Raw genomic sequence first — 23,006 nt, forward strand, 5'->3', positions numbered from 1 at the left:
TCGTAATATGTGTCCAACTCTTCTCTCTCACCAATTCATTACATTCTTTGTTAGGATTTTTTTGTCGTTGATTCGTCATAGGACGTCTTCATTCCTTACTCGATCGATGCAGCTGACATAGAACAGTCGCCAGTAACATCGAATTTCAATGAGAACATTTACCGTACAGACAGACAGTTACGAAACTGGTTCATTTATATTGAATACTGTCTACGTTTTGTATCCATGCATAGATATGCCTCCTATGAAGTTTTCAAAAATCTTTTCCTCGTGTTAAGTTTTATATTTTGCGATGTCACCAGCTTCTTCTTCTTCTTATAAAAACCCCTACTGACTTATGCAACCCTTGCTATCATGCCCGTCTTGCATCTCCCTTTCTCTATCCACCTTACTGATGAGACACGAAAATGCATTGCATTCTCAAGTATCTCTTGTCCATGTTTAACTTTTATCCAATATGGTTTGCACACCATCATATTAGCTTTATTTTTGTTCACGTGCATTTTGGCACGACGTAACCACAATCAAATCTAAATTATAAAGCAGTGTCATCAGTGAAGTAAAACACTTAGCAATGTAAGCACATTTATTGCGGATACCATCATACCATCCTCATGGACGGAGGGTGCTGCTATTTATATGAGCACTGAATATTCCAGAGTATGCAAACATTACAAACATAAGAAATTTCGAGAACCATACAGAAATGATAAATACCAAATAAATATTTGCTGCTGAACAGGTCTGAAACGGCGACCCGCATACGCAAGCCACTGACCCCTACTGCTACTCCAACATTACACAATGCACAGCTCACGGCATTGATCCCTCTCTTGGAGAAACAGCGTTCCGTTGTTTGAGATGTTATCACTGGAGCCGAGTACAGCATCCAAGAGCTAGACGTTGTTAGAGGTCCAGCGTATGGCAGCACTGGAGCAGCGTCAAGTTTGGGTCATGCTGTCACATATCCTTCAGAATGGTAAGTAGCAAAGGTCGCTCCTCCCATCGAAGCTTCACAATAATCGAGTGGGCCTTCAGTTTGCTTGAACAAGAATCCCCCATCGTCAGTTTGCACCTGAGGATTGTAGTAAGTCTCTGCGTTGTTGTCTTCTTAATGAAGGTTCATAATCCTCGACTATGTATGCGACGTCTGACAAGAGATGAATGGTACGATACATTATATTAACTTTTCCAACAGTCACACTTCCCACATAGGCTAAAAATCTATACCAAGTCTTCGAGGCTGAATCTCACTGCCCAGTGCTTGGCGTTACAGCACTCCCAGTCTTTCTTCGGGTGTGCAGGATCTATATGCTAGCCAGCTGCCTTGCTTCTTTAGCCCTGGTGATCTGTTCCACTTGCCAATCTTGATTGTCGTCCGACTGAAACAAGAACAGTGTATAGATTGTCATTTTGGCCTCGCTACAGTGAAGTATGTTGTGTCTTGATTCGGTGAGTTTTATGCGAATCTCACAACAAACAGTATGATATACCAGTCTCTTTGTTCCAAATCAAAGTACATCAATAGCATATCAGCCGGAGTCTTATTAAAGTTTTCTGTGAGGCCATTCATCTGTGGGCTGCACGCAATTGTCATCATGTGGGCGTTGTCACAATGAGAAGTTACCCCTGATACTACTCGCGACTGGAAAACTTTTCCATCATCAGAGATCATCACATGGGGTGCTCTCTGCTTCAAACTTATGTGTTCCACAAGCAAAGTTACAGTTTCTGAGGCTTCAGCGGTCGGCATAGCGTTTCTGCCAGCATATCGTGATGTACTCTGTGCAGACTATTATCCACCTATCGTCATTTGCGTACTTGGAAAATCTCCCAAGAGGTCGCTTCCAGTCTGCAGGCATGGCGCTGCCGCAGGTGTAATCTGTTTCAGATGCCCCAGAGGTGATTGCGGCACTCTGCTAACATCACTGGCATTCCTTACAGTGAATCCACGTAGTGTCTAATGGGTCAGTAGGGGCCTGGCCAGTGATACCTGCATCTGCTGCCATGTAGAGAATCCCAGGTGACTAGATGCTGGAACATTATGGAAATATGTACTTCAGCATAGTTGGCTGTAGATGTGCTGAGATGATGAGTAACCATTTCTGCCCGTGTTTGTAAATAGTGGCTCTTATACGAGGGTTGGAACTTTGGCAAGTATTTATTCGCAACCGATACAACAGAGTTACTTGTTTTGCACCTGTTAGTGTCCTTCAAAGTAGTCACCAGCGTTGTGTAGAACCCGTTGCCAGCTTTGTGGAAGGTGTAGTATACCGTTAGCAGAGCTTCTCCTGTTGATGGTGCGAATGGAGCGGTCTACTGCCTGTCGAATCTCTGGAACAGTTCTGAACCGAATGACACGAAGTGGTTCCTTCATCTTCGGAATCAAAGTCACAAGGACTTAAGTCGTATTACTGTCCGTTTTTTCTGCATCACCTGCGACCAGCTTTGCGAAAGAAGCGGCGACACTTTCTGCGCAACCCACTCGTCATTTTGCACGACAGTGCGCCGGCGCATACAGCGCAAGCTGTGGCTGCTCTGTTCGGTCGATTGGACTGGGAACTACTGTACCATCCACCATACTGTCCGGACTTAAGTCCTTGTGACTTTGATTTGATTCCAAAGATGAAGCAACCACTTCGTGGCATTCGCTTCGGAACTGTTCCAGAGATTCGACAGGCAGTAGACCGCTCCATTCGCACCATCAACAGAACAGGCTCTGCTAACGGTATGCTACGCCTTCCACATCGCTGGCAACGGGTTCTACACGACGCTGGTGACTACTCTGAAGGGCAGTAAAAGGTGCAAACATGTAACTCTTTTGTATCGGTTGTGAATAAATAGTTGCCACTATTTAAGTCTAACCCTCGTACAATGTTTCATTCATCGGTTAATATTTCCCTCTGGATAATTTCTTCTTCTTCAACGTTTGTATGGTTTTCCGCAGTGCTGATCTTTCTTCTGTTCAGCAACAATACCATTTAATGAAGCAGTGACTGAGATTTCATCCACACAGCTGTGTTCTGCTAAAGGATTCTTTGAAATGGTGTCCTTGGGTTTGCATTCGCATTTAAATACCACTTTGATGTAATCCTAAAGCCTCAGCGCCTGTCTCACCAGTTGACCTGAAAGATCATTCAGAATAGGAATGGTGCTCCATTATATTGATGAATGATTTGTCAAATAAATGTGGGTGGAAATTGTCGATCGTTGTAGAACAGCTCACCTCGGACGTGGAGAGTACTATGGAGACATAGTACCTTGCTGGATTTGCACTTAGACTCCACCTATCCCACAACCAGTAGTGTCAGTTTGAAGTTCTGTCTCAGCTTTCCTGCTACACAATAGCACTGGAGAAATTATTAGCGCCTCCTTATAAGGTAAGACCTTTCTTGCAATTTGTTCCAGGAAAATTTGGTTCGTGGTCGTGCGGTAGCGTTCTCGCTTCCCGCGCACGGGTTCCCGGGTTCGATTCCCGGCGGCATCAGGGATTTTCTCTGCCCCGTGATGACTGGGTGTTGTGTGATGTCCTGAGGTTAGTTAGGTTTAAGTAGTTCTACGTTCTAGGGAACTGATGACCATAGATGTTAAATCCCATAGTGCTCAGAGACCTTTGAACCATTTTTGAAAATTTGGCGCCTCTATGCAATAGTTCTTGCAAGGGAAATGATGTTATCTACCGAATTATGGGTTGTTCAGCCGTCGACACCCAAAGTAAGAAGTGACTAATTGGTTGATAATCCCCACTGCTGATACGGTATTTTACCAAAGGCCTCCTATTCTGTGTTTTGCACTCCAGATTTGAAAGCAGCCGAGAACTGACACAGAGTGGCTAACATTTGCCAATGTTGTTCTCTGGACGAACCATATCTTATTGGCATTTCGATAGTAGTTTCCTCCCCTCCTTGTTCAGCAGTGGTAACAAGCATAATTCTTTGTGGGTAGCACTGAGCTGATGATCCTGAACTTGTTCGAGAGTTCTTATCCACATACCTTTAGGGATAAGTTGTGCATGTTCATGAAAATTACTGACCCAAAGTTATTATTGACCATCTGCAATGCTTATGATCGCCACTGGCGTGTAGATTTCTTTTGTGTGACTGAGTAGCTTTTACCAGTCAACAAATGTTTGATTAACTCAGCATCTAGACTGCAAATGGAGCTTGTCTCACTGAAGACGGCAGGACTGCAGTGTCCTGAACAGCAAGCAAGTGCCCAGGGTTCAAAATGGTTCAAATGGCTCTGAGCACTATGGGACTTAACTGCTGTGCTCATTAGTCCCCTAGAACTTAGAACTACTTAAACCTAACTAACCTAAGGACATCACACACATCCATGCCCGAGGCAGGATTCGACCCTGCGACCGTAGCGGTCGCGCGGTTCCAGACTGAAGCGCCTAGAACCGCTCGACCACTCAGGCCGGCCAAGTGCCCAGAGTAATCTTCGTTATGTGTGCTTGTCGTACCTCATACTCTTCCTGTTTTGTCATGCCGTCATTGCTGGTCACTTAAGTCTGATTCGCATAAAGAGAATGGATTACCCTTCCATCACTGTGGTTGACACCAGACTGCGTATGAATGTGAAAACCTTTTACCTCATGATAGATATTCTCTTTATCTGCGAGTACAATGTATGTTTCACTGTTGTTTATAAATCTGTCTTCTATTATCATCCTTACTCTTCTTCTTCAGTGCCTTGTCCTCCGAGAACATTGTCGATCAGTAACATCATCTGCTGTTTGTCCGTGGCTACTCTGAACAGACATTCTGTGCCCAATCCAAACTACTTAAGATCTTTGGCCATCATAATCATCTACATCCTTGACCATATCTACCATCAATCTTCCCTTGAATAAATAGTTACAACATGCTGCGTTTGTTGCTGTGCATTATATGGCCAAAGTATTCGAGTTTTCTTCTCTTAATGGTGTTGAGTACTGCCGCATTTTTTACTTTATCTGTCCATGGTGGGCTTATCCTTAAAACCATTCGATACGAAATTTCAAATGCCTCCAGTTTCTTGCCTCACACTGCGGTTAAGAGTCCATGACTGAATTGCATAGAGTAGGATAATGAATATGTAGTTGAACAGGCGGTGAAGTGTAACACTCATGCCGTGGTTAGTCAGAAATTTCATTTTCTGATAAAAAAAACTTCTGGCCTGTTCAATTCTGCAGCGAATTTGTTGTGAGAAGTTACAGTCATCGTTGATTTGACACCACAAATATTTATATGAGTGAACCCTTTCGATCTTATAATTACCGGATGCAAGAGTGCCGTGAATTACATCGCGTTTTCTATTGACAAAGATCCATTATGTTTTCTTGACGTTTAAACCTAACCCCTTGGTATACCTCTTTTCAGTAGTAGTGTTTAGTAGTCCCTGCAGACCTTCCAGCCCGGCTGTAAGTAAGGCAATGTCATGAGCATATCACATGTTACTGATAGTAACTCCATTAACCACCGTTCCTTGATACTTTCGACTAAGAGAATCTCAGAAAATCTTTTCATAATAGAAGTTAAAAAGTAATTGCGAGAGGATGCAGTCCTATCGAACTATTTTCACTATTGCATAAAAAGTTCTCAGTTTACTTGCGCCGGCCGGAGTGGCCGTGCGGTTCTAGGCGCTACAGTCTGGAACCGAGCGACCGCTACGGTCGCAGGTTCGAATCCTGCCTCGGCCATGGATGTGTCAGATGTCCTTAGGTTAGGTTTAATTAGTTCTAAGTTCTAGGCAACTGATGATCTCAGAAGTTAAGTCGCATAGTGCTCAGAGCCATTTGAACCAGTTTACTTGCTGAAGCAAATTTGGATAAAATCCCAAGCTTTCAATGACTACCTCCATCACTGTCATCAGGGGCTCAGGCTGACTGTCGTAAACTGTCGGAGCCCCACTTTTATACACAGAGGACGGCATGTGATCGGTTGGACACCGTCATGACGACAACACAGTAATGGCGCATACGGAGGTGGCGCCCTCTACGTCCTTAGATTATGTTTGCGCTCGCTATCCAGCGTTGCTTGCAGAGCCATCTCCTGCAACAGGCGGTAAGTTACGAGAAGTTTTCCGCGGATCTCTTTCTTCATCGAGTGCGAGGTTTCATTATTGATACTTCTTTTGACAGCTGACTATCGGTATACATACCAGCACTCTAGTTCCAGTACATGTTTCCAGTCAATCGGATGGCATAGTCATGCAGCCCCAGTTCACCAAACACATGCATGTTTGTTATGAAGGATAGTATCAAAAGCTATTTCGTAAACGACGAAACAAGCATAAACATCGACACAAATATCGCGGCATCACTGAATCAGTACCTCGGATTTATGGTATACTCTCATATGCAGTACTTTAAGGAATGGCATGAGCGCTTTGAACTGATCATTGTATAATGGGGTTTTTGTGAAGTGGTCCAAACGTTGATTTGAGCCAGTCATGAGTTATGATTCCACTTCGGTAGACACTGTTGAACAAAACCAACCAGCAAGGAAAGAGATCATTCGTCCCTGAACAGTTTTAGTACTTTATTGTGCATTTCGTCAGGACCTGGACCCTTTTCATTCTTTGATATTGTTATGGCATAAATTCTGCTCTTGTAATTTCCATGTCATAGCTCTCCCAGACCACCATGCTCAACACTTCCGTGGTCCCTGAAGTGACTTTGAATGTATCCCTTCCACTCACCCATTTTCTGTAATATTAAGCAGAATGCTGCCATCTATTTTTATGAAGATTCTCTACTTCTAATGTTGTAAATCCTAGCTCCTTGCCTTACTTTTTGTACAAGTCTCACTTTGCCTTCAGTTTTTCTACACTGAAGGGCCAAAGAAACTGGTTGTTGTTGTTGTGGTCATCAGTCCTGAGACTGGTTTGATGCAGCTTTCCACGCTACTCTATTCTGTGCAAGCTTCTTCATCTCCCAGTACTTACTGCAACCTACATTCTTCTGAACCTGTTTAGTGTATTCAGCTCTTGGTCTCCCTCTTCGATTTTTACCCTCCACGCTGCTCTCCAATACTAAACTGGAGATCCCTTGGTGCCTCAGAATATGTCCCACCAACCGATCCCTTCTTCTAGTCAAGTTGTGCCACAAACTCCTCTCCTCCCCAATCCTATTCAATACCTCCTCAGTAGTTATGTGATCTACCCATCTAATCTTCAGCATTCTTCTGTAGCACCACATTTCAAAAGCTTCTATTCTCTTCTTGTCCAAACTATTTACCGTCCATGTTTCACTTCCATAAATGGTTACACTCCATACAAATACTTTCAGAAACGACTACCTGACATTTAAATCTATACTCGATGTTAACAAATTTCCCTTCTTCAGAAACGCTTTCCTTGCCATTGCCAGTCTACATTTTATATCCTCTCTACTTCTACCATCATCAGTTATTTCTCTCCCCAAATAGCAAAACTCCTTTTCTACTTTAAGTGTCTCATTTCCTAATCGAATTCCCTCAGCATCACCCGACTTAATTAGACTACATTCCATTATCCTCGTTTTGCTTTTGTTGATGTTCATCTTATATCCTCCCTTCAAGACACTGTCCATTCTGTTCAACTGCTCTTCCAAGTCCTTTGCTGTTTCTGACAGAATTACAATGTCATCGGCGAACCTCAAAGTTTTTATTTCTTCTCCATGGATTTTAATACCTACTCCGAATTTTTCTTTTGTTTCCTTTACTGCTTGCTCACTATACAGATTGAATAACATCGGGGAGAGGCTGCAACCCTGTCTCACTCCCTTCCCAACCACTGATTCCCTTTCATGTCCCTCAACTCTTATAACTGCCATCTGGTTTCTGTACAAATTGTAAATAGCCTTTCGTTCCCTGTAGTTTGCCCTGCCACCTTTAGAATTTGAAAGAGAGTATTCCAGTCAACATTGACGAAAGCTTTCTCTAAGTGTACAAATGCTAGAAACGTGGGTTTGCCCTTTCTTAATCTAGCTTCTAAGATAAGTCGTAGGGTCAGTATTGCCTCACGTGTTCCCATATTTCTACGGAATCCAAACTGATCTTCCCCGGGGTCGGCTTCTACTAGTTTTTCCATTCGTCTGTAAAGAATTCGCTTTAGTATTTTGCGGCCGTGACTTATTAAACTGATAGTTCGGTAATTTTCTCATCTGTCAACGCCTGCTTTCTTTGGGATTGGAATTATTATATTCTTCTTGAAGTCTGAGGGTATTTCGCCTCTCTCATACATCTTGCTCACCAGATGGTAGAGTTTTGTCAGGACTGACTCTCCCAAGGCTATCAGTAGTTCTAATGGAATGTTGTCTACTCCTGGGGCCTTGTTTCTACTTAGGTCTTTCAGTGCTCTATCAAATTCTTCACGCAGTATCATATCTCCCATTTCATCTTCATCTACATCCTCTTCCCTTTCTATAACATTGCCCTCAAGTACATCGCCCTTGTATAGTCCCTCTATATACTCCTTCCACCTTTCTGCTTTCCCTTCTTTGCTTAGAACTGGGTTTCCATCTGAACTCTTGATATTCATACAAGTGGCTCTCTTTTCTCCAAAGATCTCTTTAATTTTCCTGTCGGCAGTATCTATCTTACCCCTAGTGAGATAAGCCTCTACAGCCTTACATTTGTCCTCTAGCCATCCCTGCTTAGCCATTTTGCACTTCCTGTCGATCTCATTTTTGAGACGTTTGTATTCCTTTTTGTGCTTCATTTACTGCATTTTTATATTTTCTCCTTTCATCAATTAAATTCAGTATTTCTTCTGTCACCCACGGATTTCTACTAGCCCTCGTCTTTTTACCTACTTGATCCTCTGCTGCCTTCACTACTTCTTCCCTCAAAGCTACCCATTCTTCTTCTACTGTATTTCTTTCCCCCATTCTTGTCAATTGTTCCCTTATGCTCTCCATGAAACTCTGTACAACTTCTGGTTTAGTCAGTTTATCCAGGTCCTATCTCCTTAAATTCCCACCTTTTTGCAGTTTCTTCAGTTTTAATCTACAACTCATAACCAATAGATTGTGGTCAGAGTCCACATCTGCCCCTGGAAGGGTTGCACTTCTGTCACGTTGGACGGTTTCTTCAGTTGGCGTTGGTTCCGTTCTTGTAGGATCTTTTTCTGGCTGCGGCGATGTCGGAGTTTTGGTGTTTTCCGGATTCCTGATATTTACTATACATTCGTGAAATGGCCGCACGGGAAAATCTCCCTCCACTCCATCGCTGCCTCGGTGATGCCGTGTCCTATCGCTCGTGCACCGACTATAACACCATGTTCAAACTCGCTTAAATCTTGATAACTTGCCATTGTAGCAGCAGTAACCGATCTAACAACTGCGCCAGACACCTGTTGTCTTATATAGACGTTGCCGACCGCAGCGTCGTATTCGGCTAGTTTACGTATCTCTGTATTTGAATATGCATGCCTATACCAGTTTTTTTCGCTCTTCAGTGTGTTTCGCTGCATGACTTTGAAAGATGTGCCTTTACACTGCGCATTTCCTTCCATATTATTTCCTGCAATTCCCTGTAGATTAAAGGATTTGCTTTTGACAAATGGTTTCTCTAGTGTCCTTATCTCTTTTAAAGTCGAACTAATCCACATATAATCTATTTTTTTCACTTCCATTCTTCGATAAAGTACTCCTGAAGCTATACTGATTGTGCAGTAATTTTCATATCCGCAGGCTCTTGCTTTCTTGGAAAGCGTATCAATTACAGTCGTTTCACTGAGTGATCCCCGTTTCATAAATGTCATTCGCGAACTTATACGAGTTTTGCTCCGCTGTTTGACCACAGCAAACCATTATTAAAAAAATAATACCGGAGACAGTGTTTTGTGCTACCTAATCAATGGCGTCCACTGAGAATTGCTCTCAACTTGATTAGGCTTGGTCGATGACAAATCACATACCTGTTTACAGTGCAACTCTCAGCCGATGTGTTAGATATGTACTATGTTCCTGGGACCGTCAGTCCAAAGAGAAATGAAGCTCTCCAACATGTTCTAAGAAGACTGAGATGTTGGTACTATGGGTACTGTGGAAGCAAACCTTCACTAACATAAAAGAGTTCAAATGGCTCTGAGCACTATGGGACTTAACATCTGAGGTCATCAGTCCCCTAGAACTTAGAACTACTTAAACCAAACTAACCTAAGGACATGAGACACATCCATGCCCGGGGCAGGATTCGAATCTGCGACCGTAGCAGTCGCGCGGTTCTGGACTGAAGCACCTAGACCCGCTCGGTCACTGCGGCCGGCTTTCACTAACATACAGAAACAGCGCCTGAAAATATGTGGCCAGTTTCTTTGCATTTTGCATATTATATATCCATCATCTATTATGTTTACAGCTTCCACGGAGACAGACCGACGCGTTCCTGAGTCACATCCTCCACATTTACGTTCCGTCACCAGCCAGCTAATGTGCGCTTTCATGGAATGCGCCTCCATATTATTCCACTGTGATTGAGACTTTGCACGAAATCCTACTGCACTCTGCCTTGTTTTCTTTAGTGCTAAAGCAGTTAAAAATACCTCACGCAAGTATTGTTTCTCCACACTTACCATATGAGGAATTTCCTTCTCGACAACTTCTTCACCATTTAAAATGAAGAGCTTCGGAACTTCATTGAAATTTGCTCGATGATTTCGGCACGCTGAAAAGGAAAGATAACTAGTGCATTAAAAGCAATAATAACATTTTATACAGTCTATTGTCTTTGCTACTATATACAGACAAGATATTGTCTAACATTGTTTCCAAAAATTTCGAAAAGTTCTTAACCGATTTACTTCAAATTTTTACACGTTACTCTAATAAAAATTTTGGATTGATATAGGTTACATATTTTTTAAATATATATGATATATAAATATATATGTAATATGTAAAGGTAGCGTTCTGAGTAGTAATCAAAATATTCAGGGGCCCGGGTTCGAACCTAGCCGATGCTTACATTTTCAGTGAAAATTATCAGCAATGGCAGCCGAAGACTTCTGGCATAAGAAGTTACCCTCACTCTGTCAACGGCCTTGCCACAGAGAGCGGAAGAGCGGACAGAGTTTCCAGGCACTGTTGCTCTTGGAGAGGGAAACTGCACCTAAAAGGTGGGAGAACCACCGAAACACCCACCTTAAAGACACATAATACCTATCCACAGGACAGGTGAGCTGTAATTGGAAAAAGAAGAATCACGATGGTCTCTCCACTGGCAAAAGATTCTGGATTACTACTACATTCGAATCTTCTGGATGGGACTTCCAAGGGAGAGGTGACCATGAGAAAAAGATAGAATAAGCAACGAAGTGATAACATTCTACGTGTTGGAGCATGGAATGTAAGAAGTCTGAAAGTAGTAGGGAAGCTAGGAAATCTAAAAAGGGAAACGCAAACGCTCTATCTAGATATAGTGGTGGTCACTGAAGTGTAATGGAAAGAAGATAAGGATTTTTGGTGAAAAAACTGAAGGGTAATATCAAAAGCAGCAGAAAATACACTCCTGGAAATTGAAATAAGAACACCGTGAATTCATTGTCCCAGGAAGGGGAAACTTTATTGACACATTCCTGGGGTCAGATACATCACATGATCACACTGACAGAACCACAGGCACATAGACACAGGCAACAGAGCATGCACAATGTCGGCACTAGTACAGTGTATATCCACCTTTCGCAGCAATGCAGGCTGCTATTCTCCCATGGAGACGATCGTAGAGATGCTGGATGTAGTCCTGTGGAACGGCTTGCCATGCCATTTCCACCTGGCGCCTCAGTTGGACCAGCGTTCGTGCTGGACGTGCAGACCGCGTGAGACGACGCTTCATCCAGTCCCAAACATGCTCAATGGGGGACAGATCCGGAGATCTTGCTGGCCAGGGTAGTTGACTTACACCTTCTAGAGCACGTTGGGTGGCACGGGATACATGCGGACGTGCATTGTCCTGTTGGAACAGCAAGTTCCCTTGCCGGTCTAGGAATGGTAGAACGATGGGTTCGATGACGGTTTGGATGTACCGTGCACTATTCAGTGTCCCCTCGACGATCACCAGTGGTGTACGGCCAGTGTAGGAGATCGCTCCCCACACCATGATGCCGGGTGTTGGCCCTGTGTGCCTCGATGTATGCAGTCCTGATTGTGGCGCTCACCTGCACGGCGCCAAACACGCATACGACCATCATTGGCACCAAGGCAGAAGCGACTCTCATCGCTGAAGACGACACGTCTCCATTCGTCCCTCCATTCACGCCTGTCGCGACACCACTGGAGGCGGGCTGCACGATGTTGGGGCGTGAGCGGAAGACGGCCTAACGGTGTGCGGGACCGTAGCCCAGCTTCATGGAGACGGTTGCGAATGGTCCTCGCCGATACCCCAGGAGCAACAGTGTCCCTAATTTGCTGGGAAGTGGCGGTGCGGTCCCCTACGGCACTGCGTAGGATCCTACGGTCTTGGCGTGCATTCGTGCGTCGCTGCGGTTCGGTCCCAGGTCGACGGGCACGTGCACCTTCCGCCGACCATTGGCGACAACATCGATGTACTGTGGAGACCTCACGCCCCACGTGTTGAGCAATTCGGCGGTACGTCCACCCGGCCTCCCGCATGCCCACTATACGCCCTCGCTCAAAGTCCGTCAACTGCACATACGGTTCACGTCCACGCTGTCGCGGCATGCTACCAGTGTTAAAGACTGCGATGGAGCTCCGTATGCCACGGCAAACTGGCTGACACTGACGGCGGCGGTGCACAAATGCTGCGCAGCTAGCGTCATTCGACGGCCAACACCGCGGGTCCTGGTGTGTCCGCTGTGCCGTGCGTGTGATCATAGCTTGTACAGCCCTCTCGCAGTGTCCGGAGCAAGTATGGTGGGTCTGACACACCGGTGTAAATGTGTTCTTTTTTCCATTTCCAGGAGTGTAGTTTAAAGGGAGTAGGATTCGCTATGTGTAAGGTGGCAGAATAAATGCAGGTCAGATTCGCACCTTATATGAGAGCTTTATACATGGCAATGGGAAGGTGAATATGGCACATAACTTAATTCGGCGGTAATTAGCTAATTTGCCTAGCACTATGTAATGCAAAAAGGGATGACATTCAATCGACAGTAATTAACACACCGTTCCTATAATGCATGTTTGAGCAGAAGGTGAAACAAGCAGCGAGAGGCGTTTTAGTTTCGAATTCAGAGGGACAATGCAGAGGTAAGGCTGAGCTACAGGGGGTACCACGGAAACCACTTAAAGGGAGGTCCCAGGCGGAAAGTCAACGACCGACCAGGTGACTCAGACAGGGAGAGCGAGTACAATGGCCCATCCGAGGGAGGACAGGAAAGAAAGCTTTTAGAAAACTGCTTTTCGGAATTCCAAATGGATACGAAATAAAACCAGTGACGCATTTTCGATCACGTGTCCAGCAAGTGGTACTCATATGAGAGAGTCAATGTACGCATTTAGGCGTCTGGAACGGGCACAAAACGTCCGGTTGCTGGAAACGCGCTAGGAAGGAGAAAAGAGCCAAAGTTGCGACACAATTTAATGGTAGGGACCTTGCGATTAGTAGAGAGAGTTTCCACAAAATAAGAGGAACGCTCCTATTGGTCGAAAAAACCTATGACGTGAAGAACAAAAGAACCCAGGTGGGGAGACAGTTCGGCTATGAGTAAGACAAGGCAGAAATTTTAAGGAACTCTTCTCTGAACTGGCGCCAAGTGCAGAATTGAGTGCATAATGCTCTGTACGACGCAGAGCGCAGACGAGTAATTTGTGTGAAGACTGCGTTCACAGCGGCTGACGCCCAGCTAGAAACTAGCTGTAGCATCGTTTAGCTCCAACTGTGGAGAAACGAACCAGCCAATTAGTTAATTGTTGTTGCGAGAACTGAGAGGGCATTATAATATGCATGCTGCTCCAACCATGCGCGTGTATATCGCCACAGTCCAAGGCTAGGGTTGAGTACATGTTCTCTCGCATAACGAGAAACATAGGGAAAGTTTCTGCTGGAAAATTCAGCAGAAGTGTAATTAGTTTTATAGGAATTTCAGTTGAAGAGAGCGGCCTAGCAGACGAAAGCTCATCGCGGCTTAAGGTAAATACTGTGTGCAGACGCATAAACTTGTTGGTTCACCAGCTTGCGTCCGCTGTAAACTCGAGCGACCTTGGGTAATATTTTGTTCAGTTTGGCACATAGCCAGCCATCCACCGTATATTTGATGGTCATCCTAAAAATAGTACCGAACTTTGAACCGGAATCTGACGTTTTTCGTAGTACTGACCAACATCGTAACGTAAGTGTAGGAACAATTTTGTAAAGAAACTTCTAGTTAAAATGTAGTATTGTTGTGTTTAGGATAATTTAACCTTCTGAGAGTTAATCTTTAATATTGTAGTGTTTAGGATTATTTCACTTTTGATGTTGATGGGATGCGTTATCCTGACAACTGTTTTTTTGTTGGCACATTGAAAACTGTGTAAAAGCGTGTATTTTTGTGCTAATATTGCGACATTAAACATGTCATTCCAACGTACACAGTTGTCTTGAATCCTAGAATGAGTAAACCACAAATATTGCTACTTACACGTCAACAGGAAGGCTACTGTGGACAGTTCAATGATATGGTGGTTCCCATCAGTTTCGACAGTGGACTAAGGCCGACGACCATGACGCGGATACGCAACCAGACGTCGCAAGCAGAAATGAAGATGTAGAAGGAGTATACGAGGATGTTGAACAGGTAATTCAGTATGAAAAGGGAGCCGAAAATCTAGTAATGAAAGGGGACTGGAACGCAGTTGTAGGGGAAAGAATAGAAGAAAGGCTTATGGGGAGAGCATGGGCTAGGCAGTCGGAATGAGACAGGACAAATTGAGTTCTGCAATAAATGTCAGACGGTAATAGTGAAAACCCTGTTCAAGAATCATAAGAGGAAAAGGTGTGCTTGGAAAAGACCCAGAGACAAGGGAAGATCTCAGCTGGGTCATGGTCAGACAGAGATTTCGAAATCAGATACTGTATTAAACTCAGAAGCAAAAGTTCAAAACCCAAGATCGGTAACAGGTTTCGGTAAGCCTACATACCCATCTTCGGATATTTTGCTCTAAAAATTCACATAATCGTAGAGCATAATATTACGAAGATGGGAACGGAGTTTTACCGAAACCGGTTATGGAATAAATGCTTTATTAGTGATGTTGGCTTTTTCAAGTTTTCTACTGAGTTTAATACACTGCAGATCGCTCCCATTCCGGCACAACGTCAGGAATATATGGATAGTGGATTTAAGGCGTACCCACGAGCTGGTATGCAGTAGACTCAGATCATTATTTAGTAATGATGAAGGGTAGACTGAAGTTTAAGAGAATCAGTGTGGAAGGAAGTGGGATACTGAAATACTGAGAAATGATAAGACGGATATGAAGTTAAGGAATACCAGAGTAGGCCATTCAATTGAAGATGAGTGGGTTTCTAAAGAAAAGGGCAATCAAAGACGTTGGACAGACAAACACAGGTACAAGAAAGGTAACTGCGAAGAAACCTTTGGTAACAAAAAAAAATACTTCATCTGATCGACGAAAATACAAAGGAAGTAAGAAAAGCTCAGAAAAAGAAATAAACAAATATAAATCACTTACGAATGAAATAAATAGGAAGTGCAGGGCAGCCAAAGCGAAAACTGGCTGCAGGAAAAATGTGAAGAAATCGAAAAAGAAATGATCGACGGAAGGACTGACTCAGCATGTAGAAAAGTCAAAAATAACCTTCAGTGAAATTAGAAGAAAGTGTACCAGAGCCTGAGCTAGGGCTTATGGGGTTCGGTGGAGGGGGGCAGGAGGGGGGGATGGGATCAGTTCTGAGGTTAATCGCGAAGTTTTTTTGGACAGATGACGACAAACGGCTTTAGGTTCACCTGCGACCAGCAAATATCTGTCACATCTTTTGGATTTCTTCGAAGTGGATTTATACGACTGTCTATGTGGTGGACTAAGAACTGTGTACGATTTATGCTCTTTGGGGAGAGAGAAGAATGTGAGGGAGGGGTGGGGAGGCGTGGGATGACAGTTGCACCCCCCCCCCCCCCCAGAGCGTGGTTACGAAATGATGCTACAGTAGCGATCTCTTAACTACACACGAACTGCAGCTGTTCCAGCAACCTTATAGCGGTTGCGCAGTCTGCCTAAAAGTATTTTTTCATTGGTAAGAACTTCTGTGAGACATGTGAGAGTGAATCCCCCTCTGTTAACCGCAGGGGGTTGTTAGTATTTCCGAGTGATGATAATTTCTTCTTTGGTACCGAAATCACCAACGAAAAAATCTCGACTGATAAGAGAAATAGCCGACATTCCAAATACAGTTCCTTTACAGATCTTTCAGATAACAAACGGCTCTTTCATCCTCATCGTGAGATGACATCTAAACACCTTTAAATAGCTGTTGTTTGTGCAAAATAAAGAAGTACAACACATCTTCTGTATTAATTGCCATTGATTTAGGACAGGCGGAAGGTGGCTGCATTTTATACATTAAACAATTTTTCAATTAAATTACCTCAAAGAAACAAAGAACACACTCTTTATTTATAATGTTTTATTTTAACAACAATACTGCTCTGAAACACTTAAAATACTAATGGGAAGCCTTCTGAAACTGCACTATGTGATCAAAAGTATCCGGACACCTCGCTGAAAAGACCTACAAGTTCTTGGCGGCCTCCATCGGTAATGCTGGAATTCAACATGGTGTTGGCCCACCCTTAGCTTTGATGACAGTTTCAACTCTCGCGGGCATACGTTCAATCTGGTGCTGGAAGGTCTGGACAGTGTAAGGATTGGGAATTTGTATGGGCGCTGATAACGACGCAGTTGAGCGCCACACATACTAAATACTATCATCACACCGGTTCAGTACCATCACGTTCGGAAAGCTTGCCAACCAGGTAAGTTGGTCGGCGTGAGCGCGCGTCTCAAAGCGACGGGGTGCGGATATGGAATTGGCTCGAACTAACAAGTAGTGTTGAATTCTTGCAATGCACAGGTCATCCACGCTCTACAGGTGCGCAGAGCGATCGATATCTACGGGTTTTGAGTTAAAGGAATCGTGAGACGAGTGCTCCAGAACTGAATTCGGCGTTCTAAGAGGTTACGGGCCGTCATGTATCGTATCAGACCGTTAGGAGAGGACTGAATGATGCGAATCTTCATTCCCGACAACCACCGCGAGCACCGCGTAGTACACAACAACAACAACAACAACAACAACACTATGGACTCTGTTATCAGATGGGCAAGATATCGTACAGAATGGATTCGCTAGGATTGGCGTCGGTTGTCATTTACGGACGACACGTTGATCAGCTTGCACTCTGATATGCGTAGAAAATTTGTTTGGAGATCATATCTCTACTCTGTAGTATACGAACGACATTCTACAACTAATAGTGGTATCACATCATCAACAGTTTGGAGATAATATCATCTTGATAGCTGACAGTATGCGTGTTGATCATGCTGTTCTCGTGAACATGGTCCTTGAGTACGCTAGGATCACCAGAATGGAGGGGCCGTTCTGTTCCCCGAACATGAGTCCAATTCAACATGCGTCGGATCGATTGAAACGAGCTGTTTATCGACGACGTCGAAAACGACCATATGTTCAGTGCAACTTACACAGAATCCCTGTTGAAGGGTGGGACAGCCGGCCAGGGTGGCAGAGCGGTTCTAGGCGCTACAGACTGGAACCGCGCGACTCTACGTTCGCAGGTTCGAATCCTGCCTCGGGCATGGATGTGTGTGATGTCCTTAGGTTAGTTAGGTTTAAGTAGTTGTAAGTTCTAGGGAACTGATGACCTCAGATGTTGAGTCCCATAGTGCTCAGAGCCATTTGAACCATTTTTGAAGGGTGGGACAATTTGGACAACGGCTGGGTTGGTGATCTTATCTATGGCATGCCACTGAGATTTCATGCTCAGAGGGAGCACCATCAACTCTGCTGCTGTATATTATGAGATGCTACAGAAGTTGATAAATAAAATCAAAGACAAATGGAGAAAAATGCTGACTCGTGATGTGTCACTTCATAGCCTCTCTCGCGACCTGATCGTACCGTTTCGATGGGGCATTGTGACTTATGGACCCTACTTCGCTAACCTGACACACTCGGATCAACATCTTCTCATTAAAATGAAAAAGTTGTTTAGTGGACAGCGCTTTTAGAACGATGAAGAGGTCGTGGATTCTGTGACACAATGGCTTCAGGACGTTGAGCAGACGGTATGCTCTGAGTGTAAATAAAAGCTGGTGCCCACGCTCCAAAAGTGAATTGATCTGAACGGCTGTTATGTGGAGAAATAATAACATATTTTGTCACATACCAGTAAGGTTCATTAAAATACATCCATCTTTCGACTTTTAACAATTGTTGTATTCTTACTTTCTGGATGCTCTCGGATTTTAGACGAACTGCCCTTGATTAGAGTTGTAAAACTATCACAGGCTACCACAGACTGTCGTAAGTAAGCGTAGGCTACTTAAGTTTCCCTAGTAGCTTTGGTCAGTTAAAGTCGTACCGGCGTTACCTGTACGTTAGTAGAGTTGCATACCTATCGGGCGTTACCTCATAACGATCTCTTTGCTTGCGTGTGCGATCAGTGCATCACTAGATTACACTAAAAACTGGAAGCGGTGAACCGTCTAGAGACGGAGTGATGATATATAAAGGGGTGGGTAACCTAAGGAATATTTTTATTCTACATGGTTATCCTCCTGTGTGTTACTTAAAAAATCAGTATTTACAGCAACACTGGGCGCTGATGACCCCGCTGTTTAGCGCCCGTAAACCTCAAACACACACACACATACAGCAACACTAAAACTGTTGATGTTCAATTCAGGTTTTGTTCGAAAACAGTTGATTTGAAACGTCAACTACAGGGATGTTATAGGAAAAATAAAGAAAACAATACAGATTGATAATGTAGCACTAGAGAAGGAATTTCTTCAACAAAAAGGTAAAACAAAAAAAAAACCAAAACAAAACTATATCAAACATCACATCAATACTTCGTTCAATATACATAAAACGGGTTTCTCTTATTCATAAACAACTGTCGCATTTGTCAATAATGGCAGGAAACTCTTGCCTTAGATCTTGATGAAGAACGTTCTATTGGTTACGAAGTAATCACAATAATCATGTATTCTTTTATTTTTGTGCACTTAAACTGTAGCTGCATCAAAGTACCTGCTTTGGTTACATAAAACTGCAGAAGTTACGCAATCAACCATTTTTTTTTACTTATGAAATGCGATTTATACTCTGTAAGAATACAAAATACGCAATGGACTAACGCTGATGTGTTGTTCTAACTACGTGCAAAATAGACAACCAAACAAACAAAAGAACAAAGTGAAGTCGTTGGCTCGCAGTTTCCCTCTTATAGATTCATTTATGCTTTTTCCCCTACCAACGCTACCGATACTACCGGTAATCCTAACGTTTACGTCATCATTCACACTGAGGTGACGAAAGTCGTGGTGTGTCTCCTAATATCGTGTCGGCAGAAACAATGAGCCAGTCTGCTTCTATAGCCGTCCACAATTACGCAAGTGTTTTTGGTGTAGCATGTTGCGCATTAACTGACCTCCCGACTACGTCGCACAAATGCTCCACGGAATTCACGACGGACGATCTAGGTGGCCAAATCATTCGCTCGAATTGTACAGAATGTTCTTCAAACCAATCGCGAACTACCGTGGCGCAGGGGCATGGCACACTGCCACCCATAAAACTTCCACGGTTGTTTGTGAACATGAAGTCTACGAATGGCTGCAAATGGTCTCCAGGTAGCCGAACATAACCATTCCCAAACAAAGATCGGTTGAGTTGGGCCAGAGGAGCCAGCCCATTCCATGTAAACACAGCCCGCAGCATTGTGGAGCCACAGCTGTGCACAGTGCCTTGTCGACTACTCGAGTCCTTGCCTTGGTGTGGTCTGCGCCCCACTCATTTCCTACATCAGCTCCTACCAGCTGACAGACGGACTCACCTGACCAGGACACGATCATCCAGTCGTCTAGGGTCCAACTGATACGGTCACCAGTCCAGGAGGGGCGGTGCAGGCGATGTCGTGCTGTCAGCAAACGCACTCGCGTTGCTAGTCTACTGCCGTAGCCCATCAACGCCAAATTTCGAAGCACTCTCCTAACGGATACATTCGTCGTACGTCCCACATTGATTTTTCCGATTATTTCACGCAGTGTTGCTTGTCTATTACACTACTGGCGATTAAAATTGCCACACCACGGAGATGACGTGGTACAGACGCAAAATTTAACCGACGGGAAGAAGATGCTGTGATATTCAAATGATTAGGTTTTCAGAGCATTCACACAAGGTTGGCGCCGGTGGCGACACCTACAACGTGCTGACGTGAGGAAAGTTTACAACCGATTTCTCATACACAAATAGCAGTTTACCGGCGTTGCCTACTGAAACATTGTTGTAATGCCTCGTGTAAGGAGCAGAAATGCGTACCATCACGTTTCCGACTTAGATAAAGATCGGATTGTAGCCTATCGCGATTGCGGTTTATCGTATCGCGACGTTGCTGCTCGCGTTGGTCGAGATCCAATGACTGCTACCAGAATATGGAATCGGTGGGTTCAGGAGGGTAATACGGAACGCCGTGCTGGATCCCAACGGCCTCGTATCACTACCAGTCGAGATGACAGGCATCTTATCCGCATGGCTGTAACGGATCGTGCAGCCACATATCGATCCCTAACAGATGAGGACGTTTGCAAGACAACAACCATCTGCACGAACAGTTCGACGATGTTTGCAGCAGCTTGGACTATCAGCTCGGAGTCCGTGGCTGCGGTTACGCTTGACGCTGCGTCACAGGCAGGAGCGCCTGCCAAGGTGTACTCAACGATGAACCTGGGTGCACAAATGGCAAAACGTTATTTTTTCGGATGAATCCAGGTTCTGTTTACAGCATCATGATGGTCGCATCCGTGTTTGGCGTCACCGAAGTGAACGCACATTGGAAGCGTGTATTTGTCATCGCCATACTGGCGTTTGACCCGGCGTGATGGTATGGGGTGCCATTGGTTACACGTCTCGGTCACCTCTTATTCGCATTGACGACACTTTGAACAGTGGACGTTACATTTCAGATGTGTTAAGACCCCTGGCTCTACCCTTCAGCCGCGCGGAATTAGCGGAGCGGTCTGAGGCGTTGCAGTTATGGACTGTGCGGCTGACCCAGGCAGAGGTTCGAGTTCTCCCTCGGGCATGGGTGTGTGTGTTTGTCCTTAGGATAATTTAGGTTAAGTAGTGTGTAAGGTAAGGGACTGATGACTTTAGCAGTTAAGTCCCGTAAGATTTCACACACATTTTCTACCCTTCATTGGATCCCTGCGAAACCCAACATTTCAGCAGGATAATGCATGACCGCATGTTGCAGGTCCTGTACGGGCCTTTCTGGATACAGAAAATGTTCGACTGCTGTCCTCGTCAGCTCATTCTCAAGACCTCTCAGCGACTGAAAACGCCTGGTCAATGGTGACCGAGCAACTGGCTCATCACAATACGCCAGTCAAAAAAATGGTTCAAATGGCTCTGAGCACTATGGGACTCAACTGCTGTGGTCATAAGTCCGCTAGAACTTAGAACTACTTAAACCTAACTAACCTAAGGACAGCACACAACACCCAGCCATCACGAGGCAGAGAAAATCCCTGACCCCGCCGGGAATCGAACCCGGGAACCCGGGCGTGGGAAGCGAGAACGCTACCGCACGACCACGAGATGCGGGCATACGCCAGTCACTACTCTTGACTACTCTTGATGAACTGTGGTATCGTGTTGAAGCTGCATGGGCAGCTGTACCTGTACACGCCATCCAAGCTCTGTTTGACTCAATGCCCAGGCGTATCAAGGCCGTTATTACGGCCAGAGGTGGTTGTTCTGGGTACTGATTTCTCAGTATCCATACACCCAAATTGCGTGAAAATGTAATCACATGTCAGTTCTAGTATAATATATTTGTCCAATGAATACCCGTTTATCATCTGCATTCCTTCTTGGTGTAGCAATTTTAATGGTGAGTAGTGTAGCACTGGCAACTATTGGCAAATGCCGCTACTGTCGGTCGCTAAGTGAAGGCCGTCTGCCACTGCATCTGTTGTGAGAGATAATGCCTCAAATTTCGTATTCGCGGCATATTATTGATACTGTGGATCTCGCAATATTGGATTTCCTAACGATTTCCGAAATGGAATATTCCATGAGTCTAGTTCCAACTACCATTCAGAGATCAAGGTCTGTTAAGTCCGGTCGGGCGGTCGTAATCCTATCGGAAACGTTTTCACCCGAGTGTAAACGACAGCTCCGCCAATCCGCTGCACTGTTAAACCGCGCGCACGCGATACTGTAGTTAAATTCTTTTATCTTGGCGGTTCGCGCGTGCCCGCCCAGACGCGGGAGATGCTGCGTTGCCAGTTGTACGCGCCAAGAGAAGCAGCGCCATAGTATAGTTCGCAAACTTACGTTTAGGGGGGAGCGCGCAGTTTATGAAGTAAAGCCACCATGGCCGCATTAACCCTTTCGCTGCTACGGAGACGTGCTCCCCGCATTCCGCGATGTGCGCGATTTTGTCATCATTGCACTGCTCGCCTGTGCCGACACATGGTGTTTCGACTGCTATGACACACTTTATCATTCGATTTCACGAAAACTATTTGGCCCAAAAATTCGATTTTTACACATCTTCTTGACTGATACCTTCCCCCCATAAATGACTTAATTTTGTTTCGAAGTTCAACGCAGTTATTGTGCAGCATTAGATGAAGTAAACAATTGCACGAAATTTTGAAGAGTTTGCAGAGGTAAAAGTCCATAGCATATACTTTCCGTATGGTCGCTTTTAGTTGCCACTACCAATTTCAAAAAATTACATTCAAACGAATAAAATTCACGAAGTAAGACACTCCGATATTGTTTTAAATAAAGAAAATATTAAGCACCGAACAAGGT

General features: G+C 44.4%; 1 protein-coding gene across 1 annotated transcript in view; it reads right to left on the reverse strand.

Annotated features, from left to right (window-relative positions):
- Positions 1–23,006, reverse strand: part of LOC126260783 (serine protease snake-like) — a 179,477-nt gene that overhangs the window by 74,440 nt on the left and 82,031 nt on the right. Inside the window, exon 4 of the mRNA XM_049958120.1 lies at positions 10,543–10,634. Within this exon, the coding sequence (XP_049814077.1) occupies positions 10,543–10,634 (92 nt within the window). The remainder of the gene's footprint in view (positions 1–10,542; positions 10,635–23,006) is intronic.

The sequence above is a fragment of the Schistocerca nitens genome, chromosome 5, assembly GCF_023898315.1.
Source record: "Schistocerca nitens isolate TAMUIC-IGC-003100 chromosome 5, iqSchNite1.1, whole genome shotgun sequence".
In the NCBI taxonomy this organism is placed as follows: domain Eukaryota; kingdom Metazoa; phylum Arthropoda; class Insecta; order Orthoptera; family Acrididae; genus Schistocerca; species Schistocerca nitens.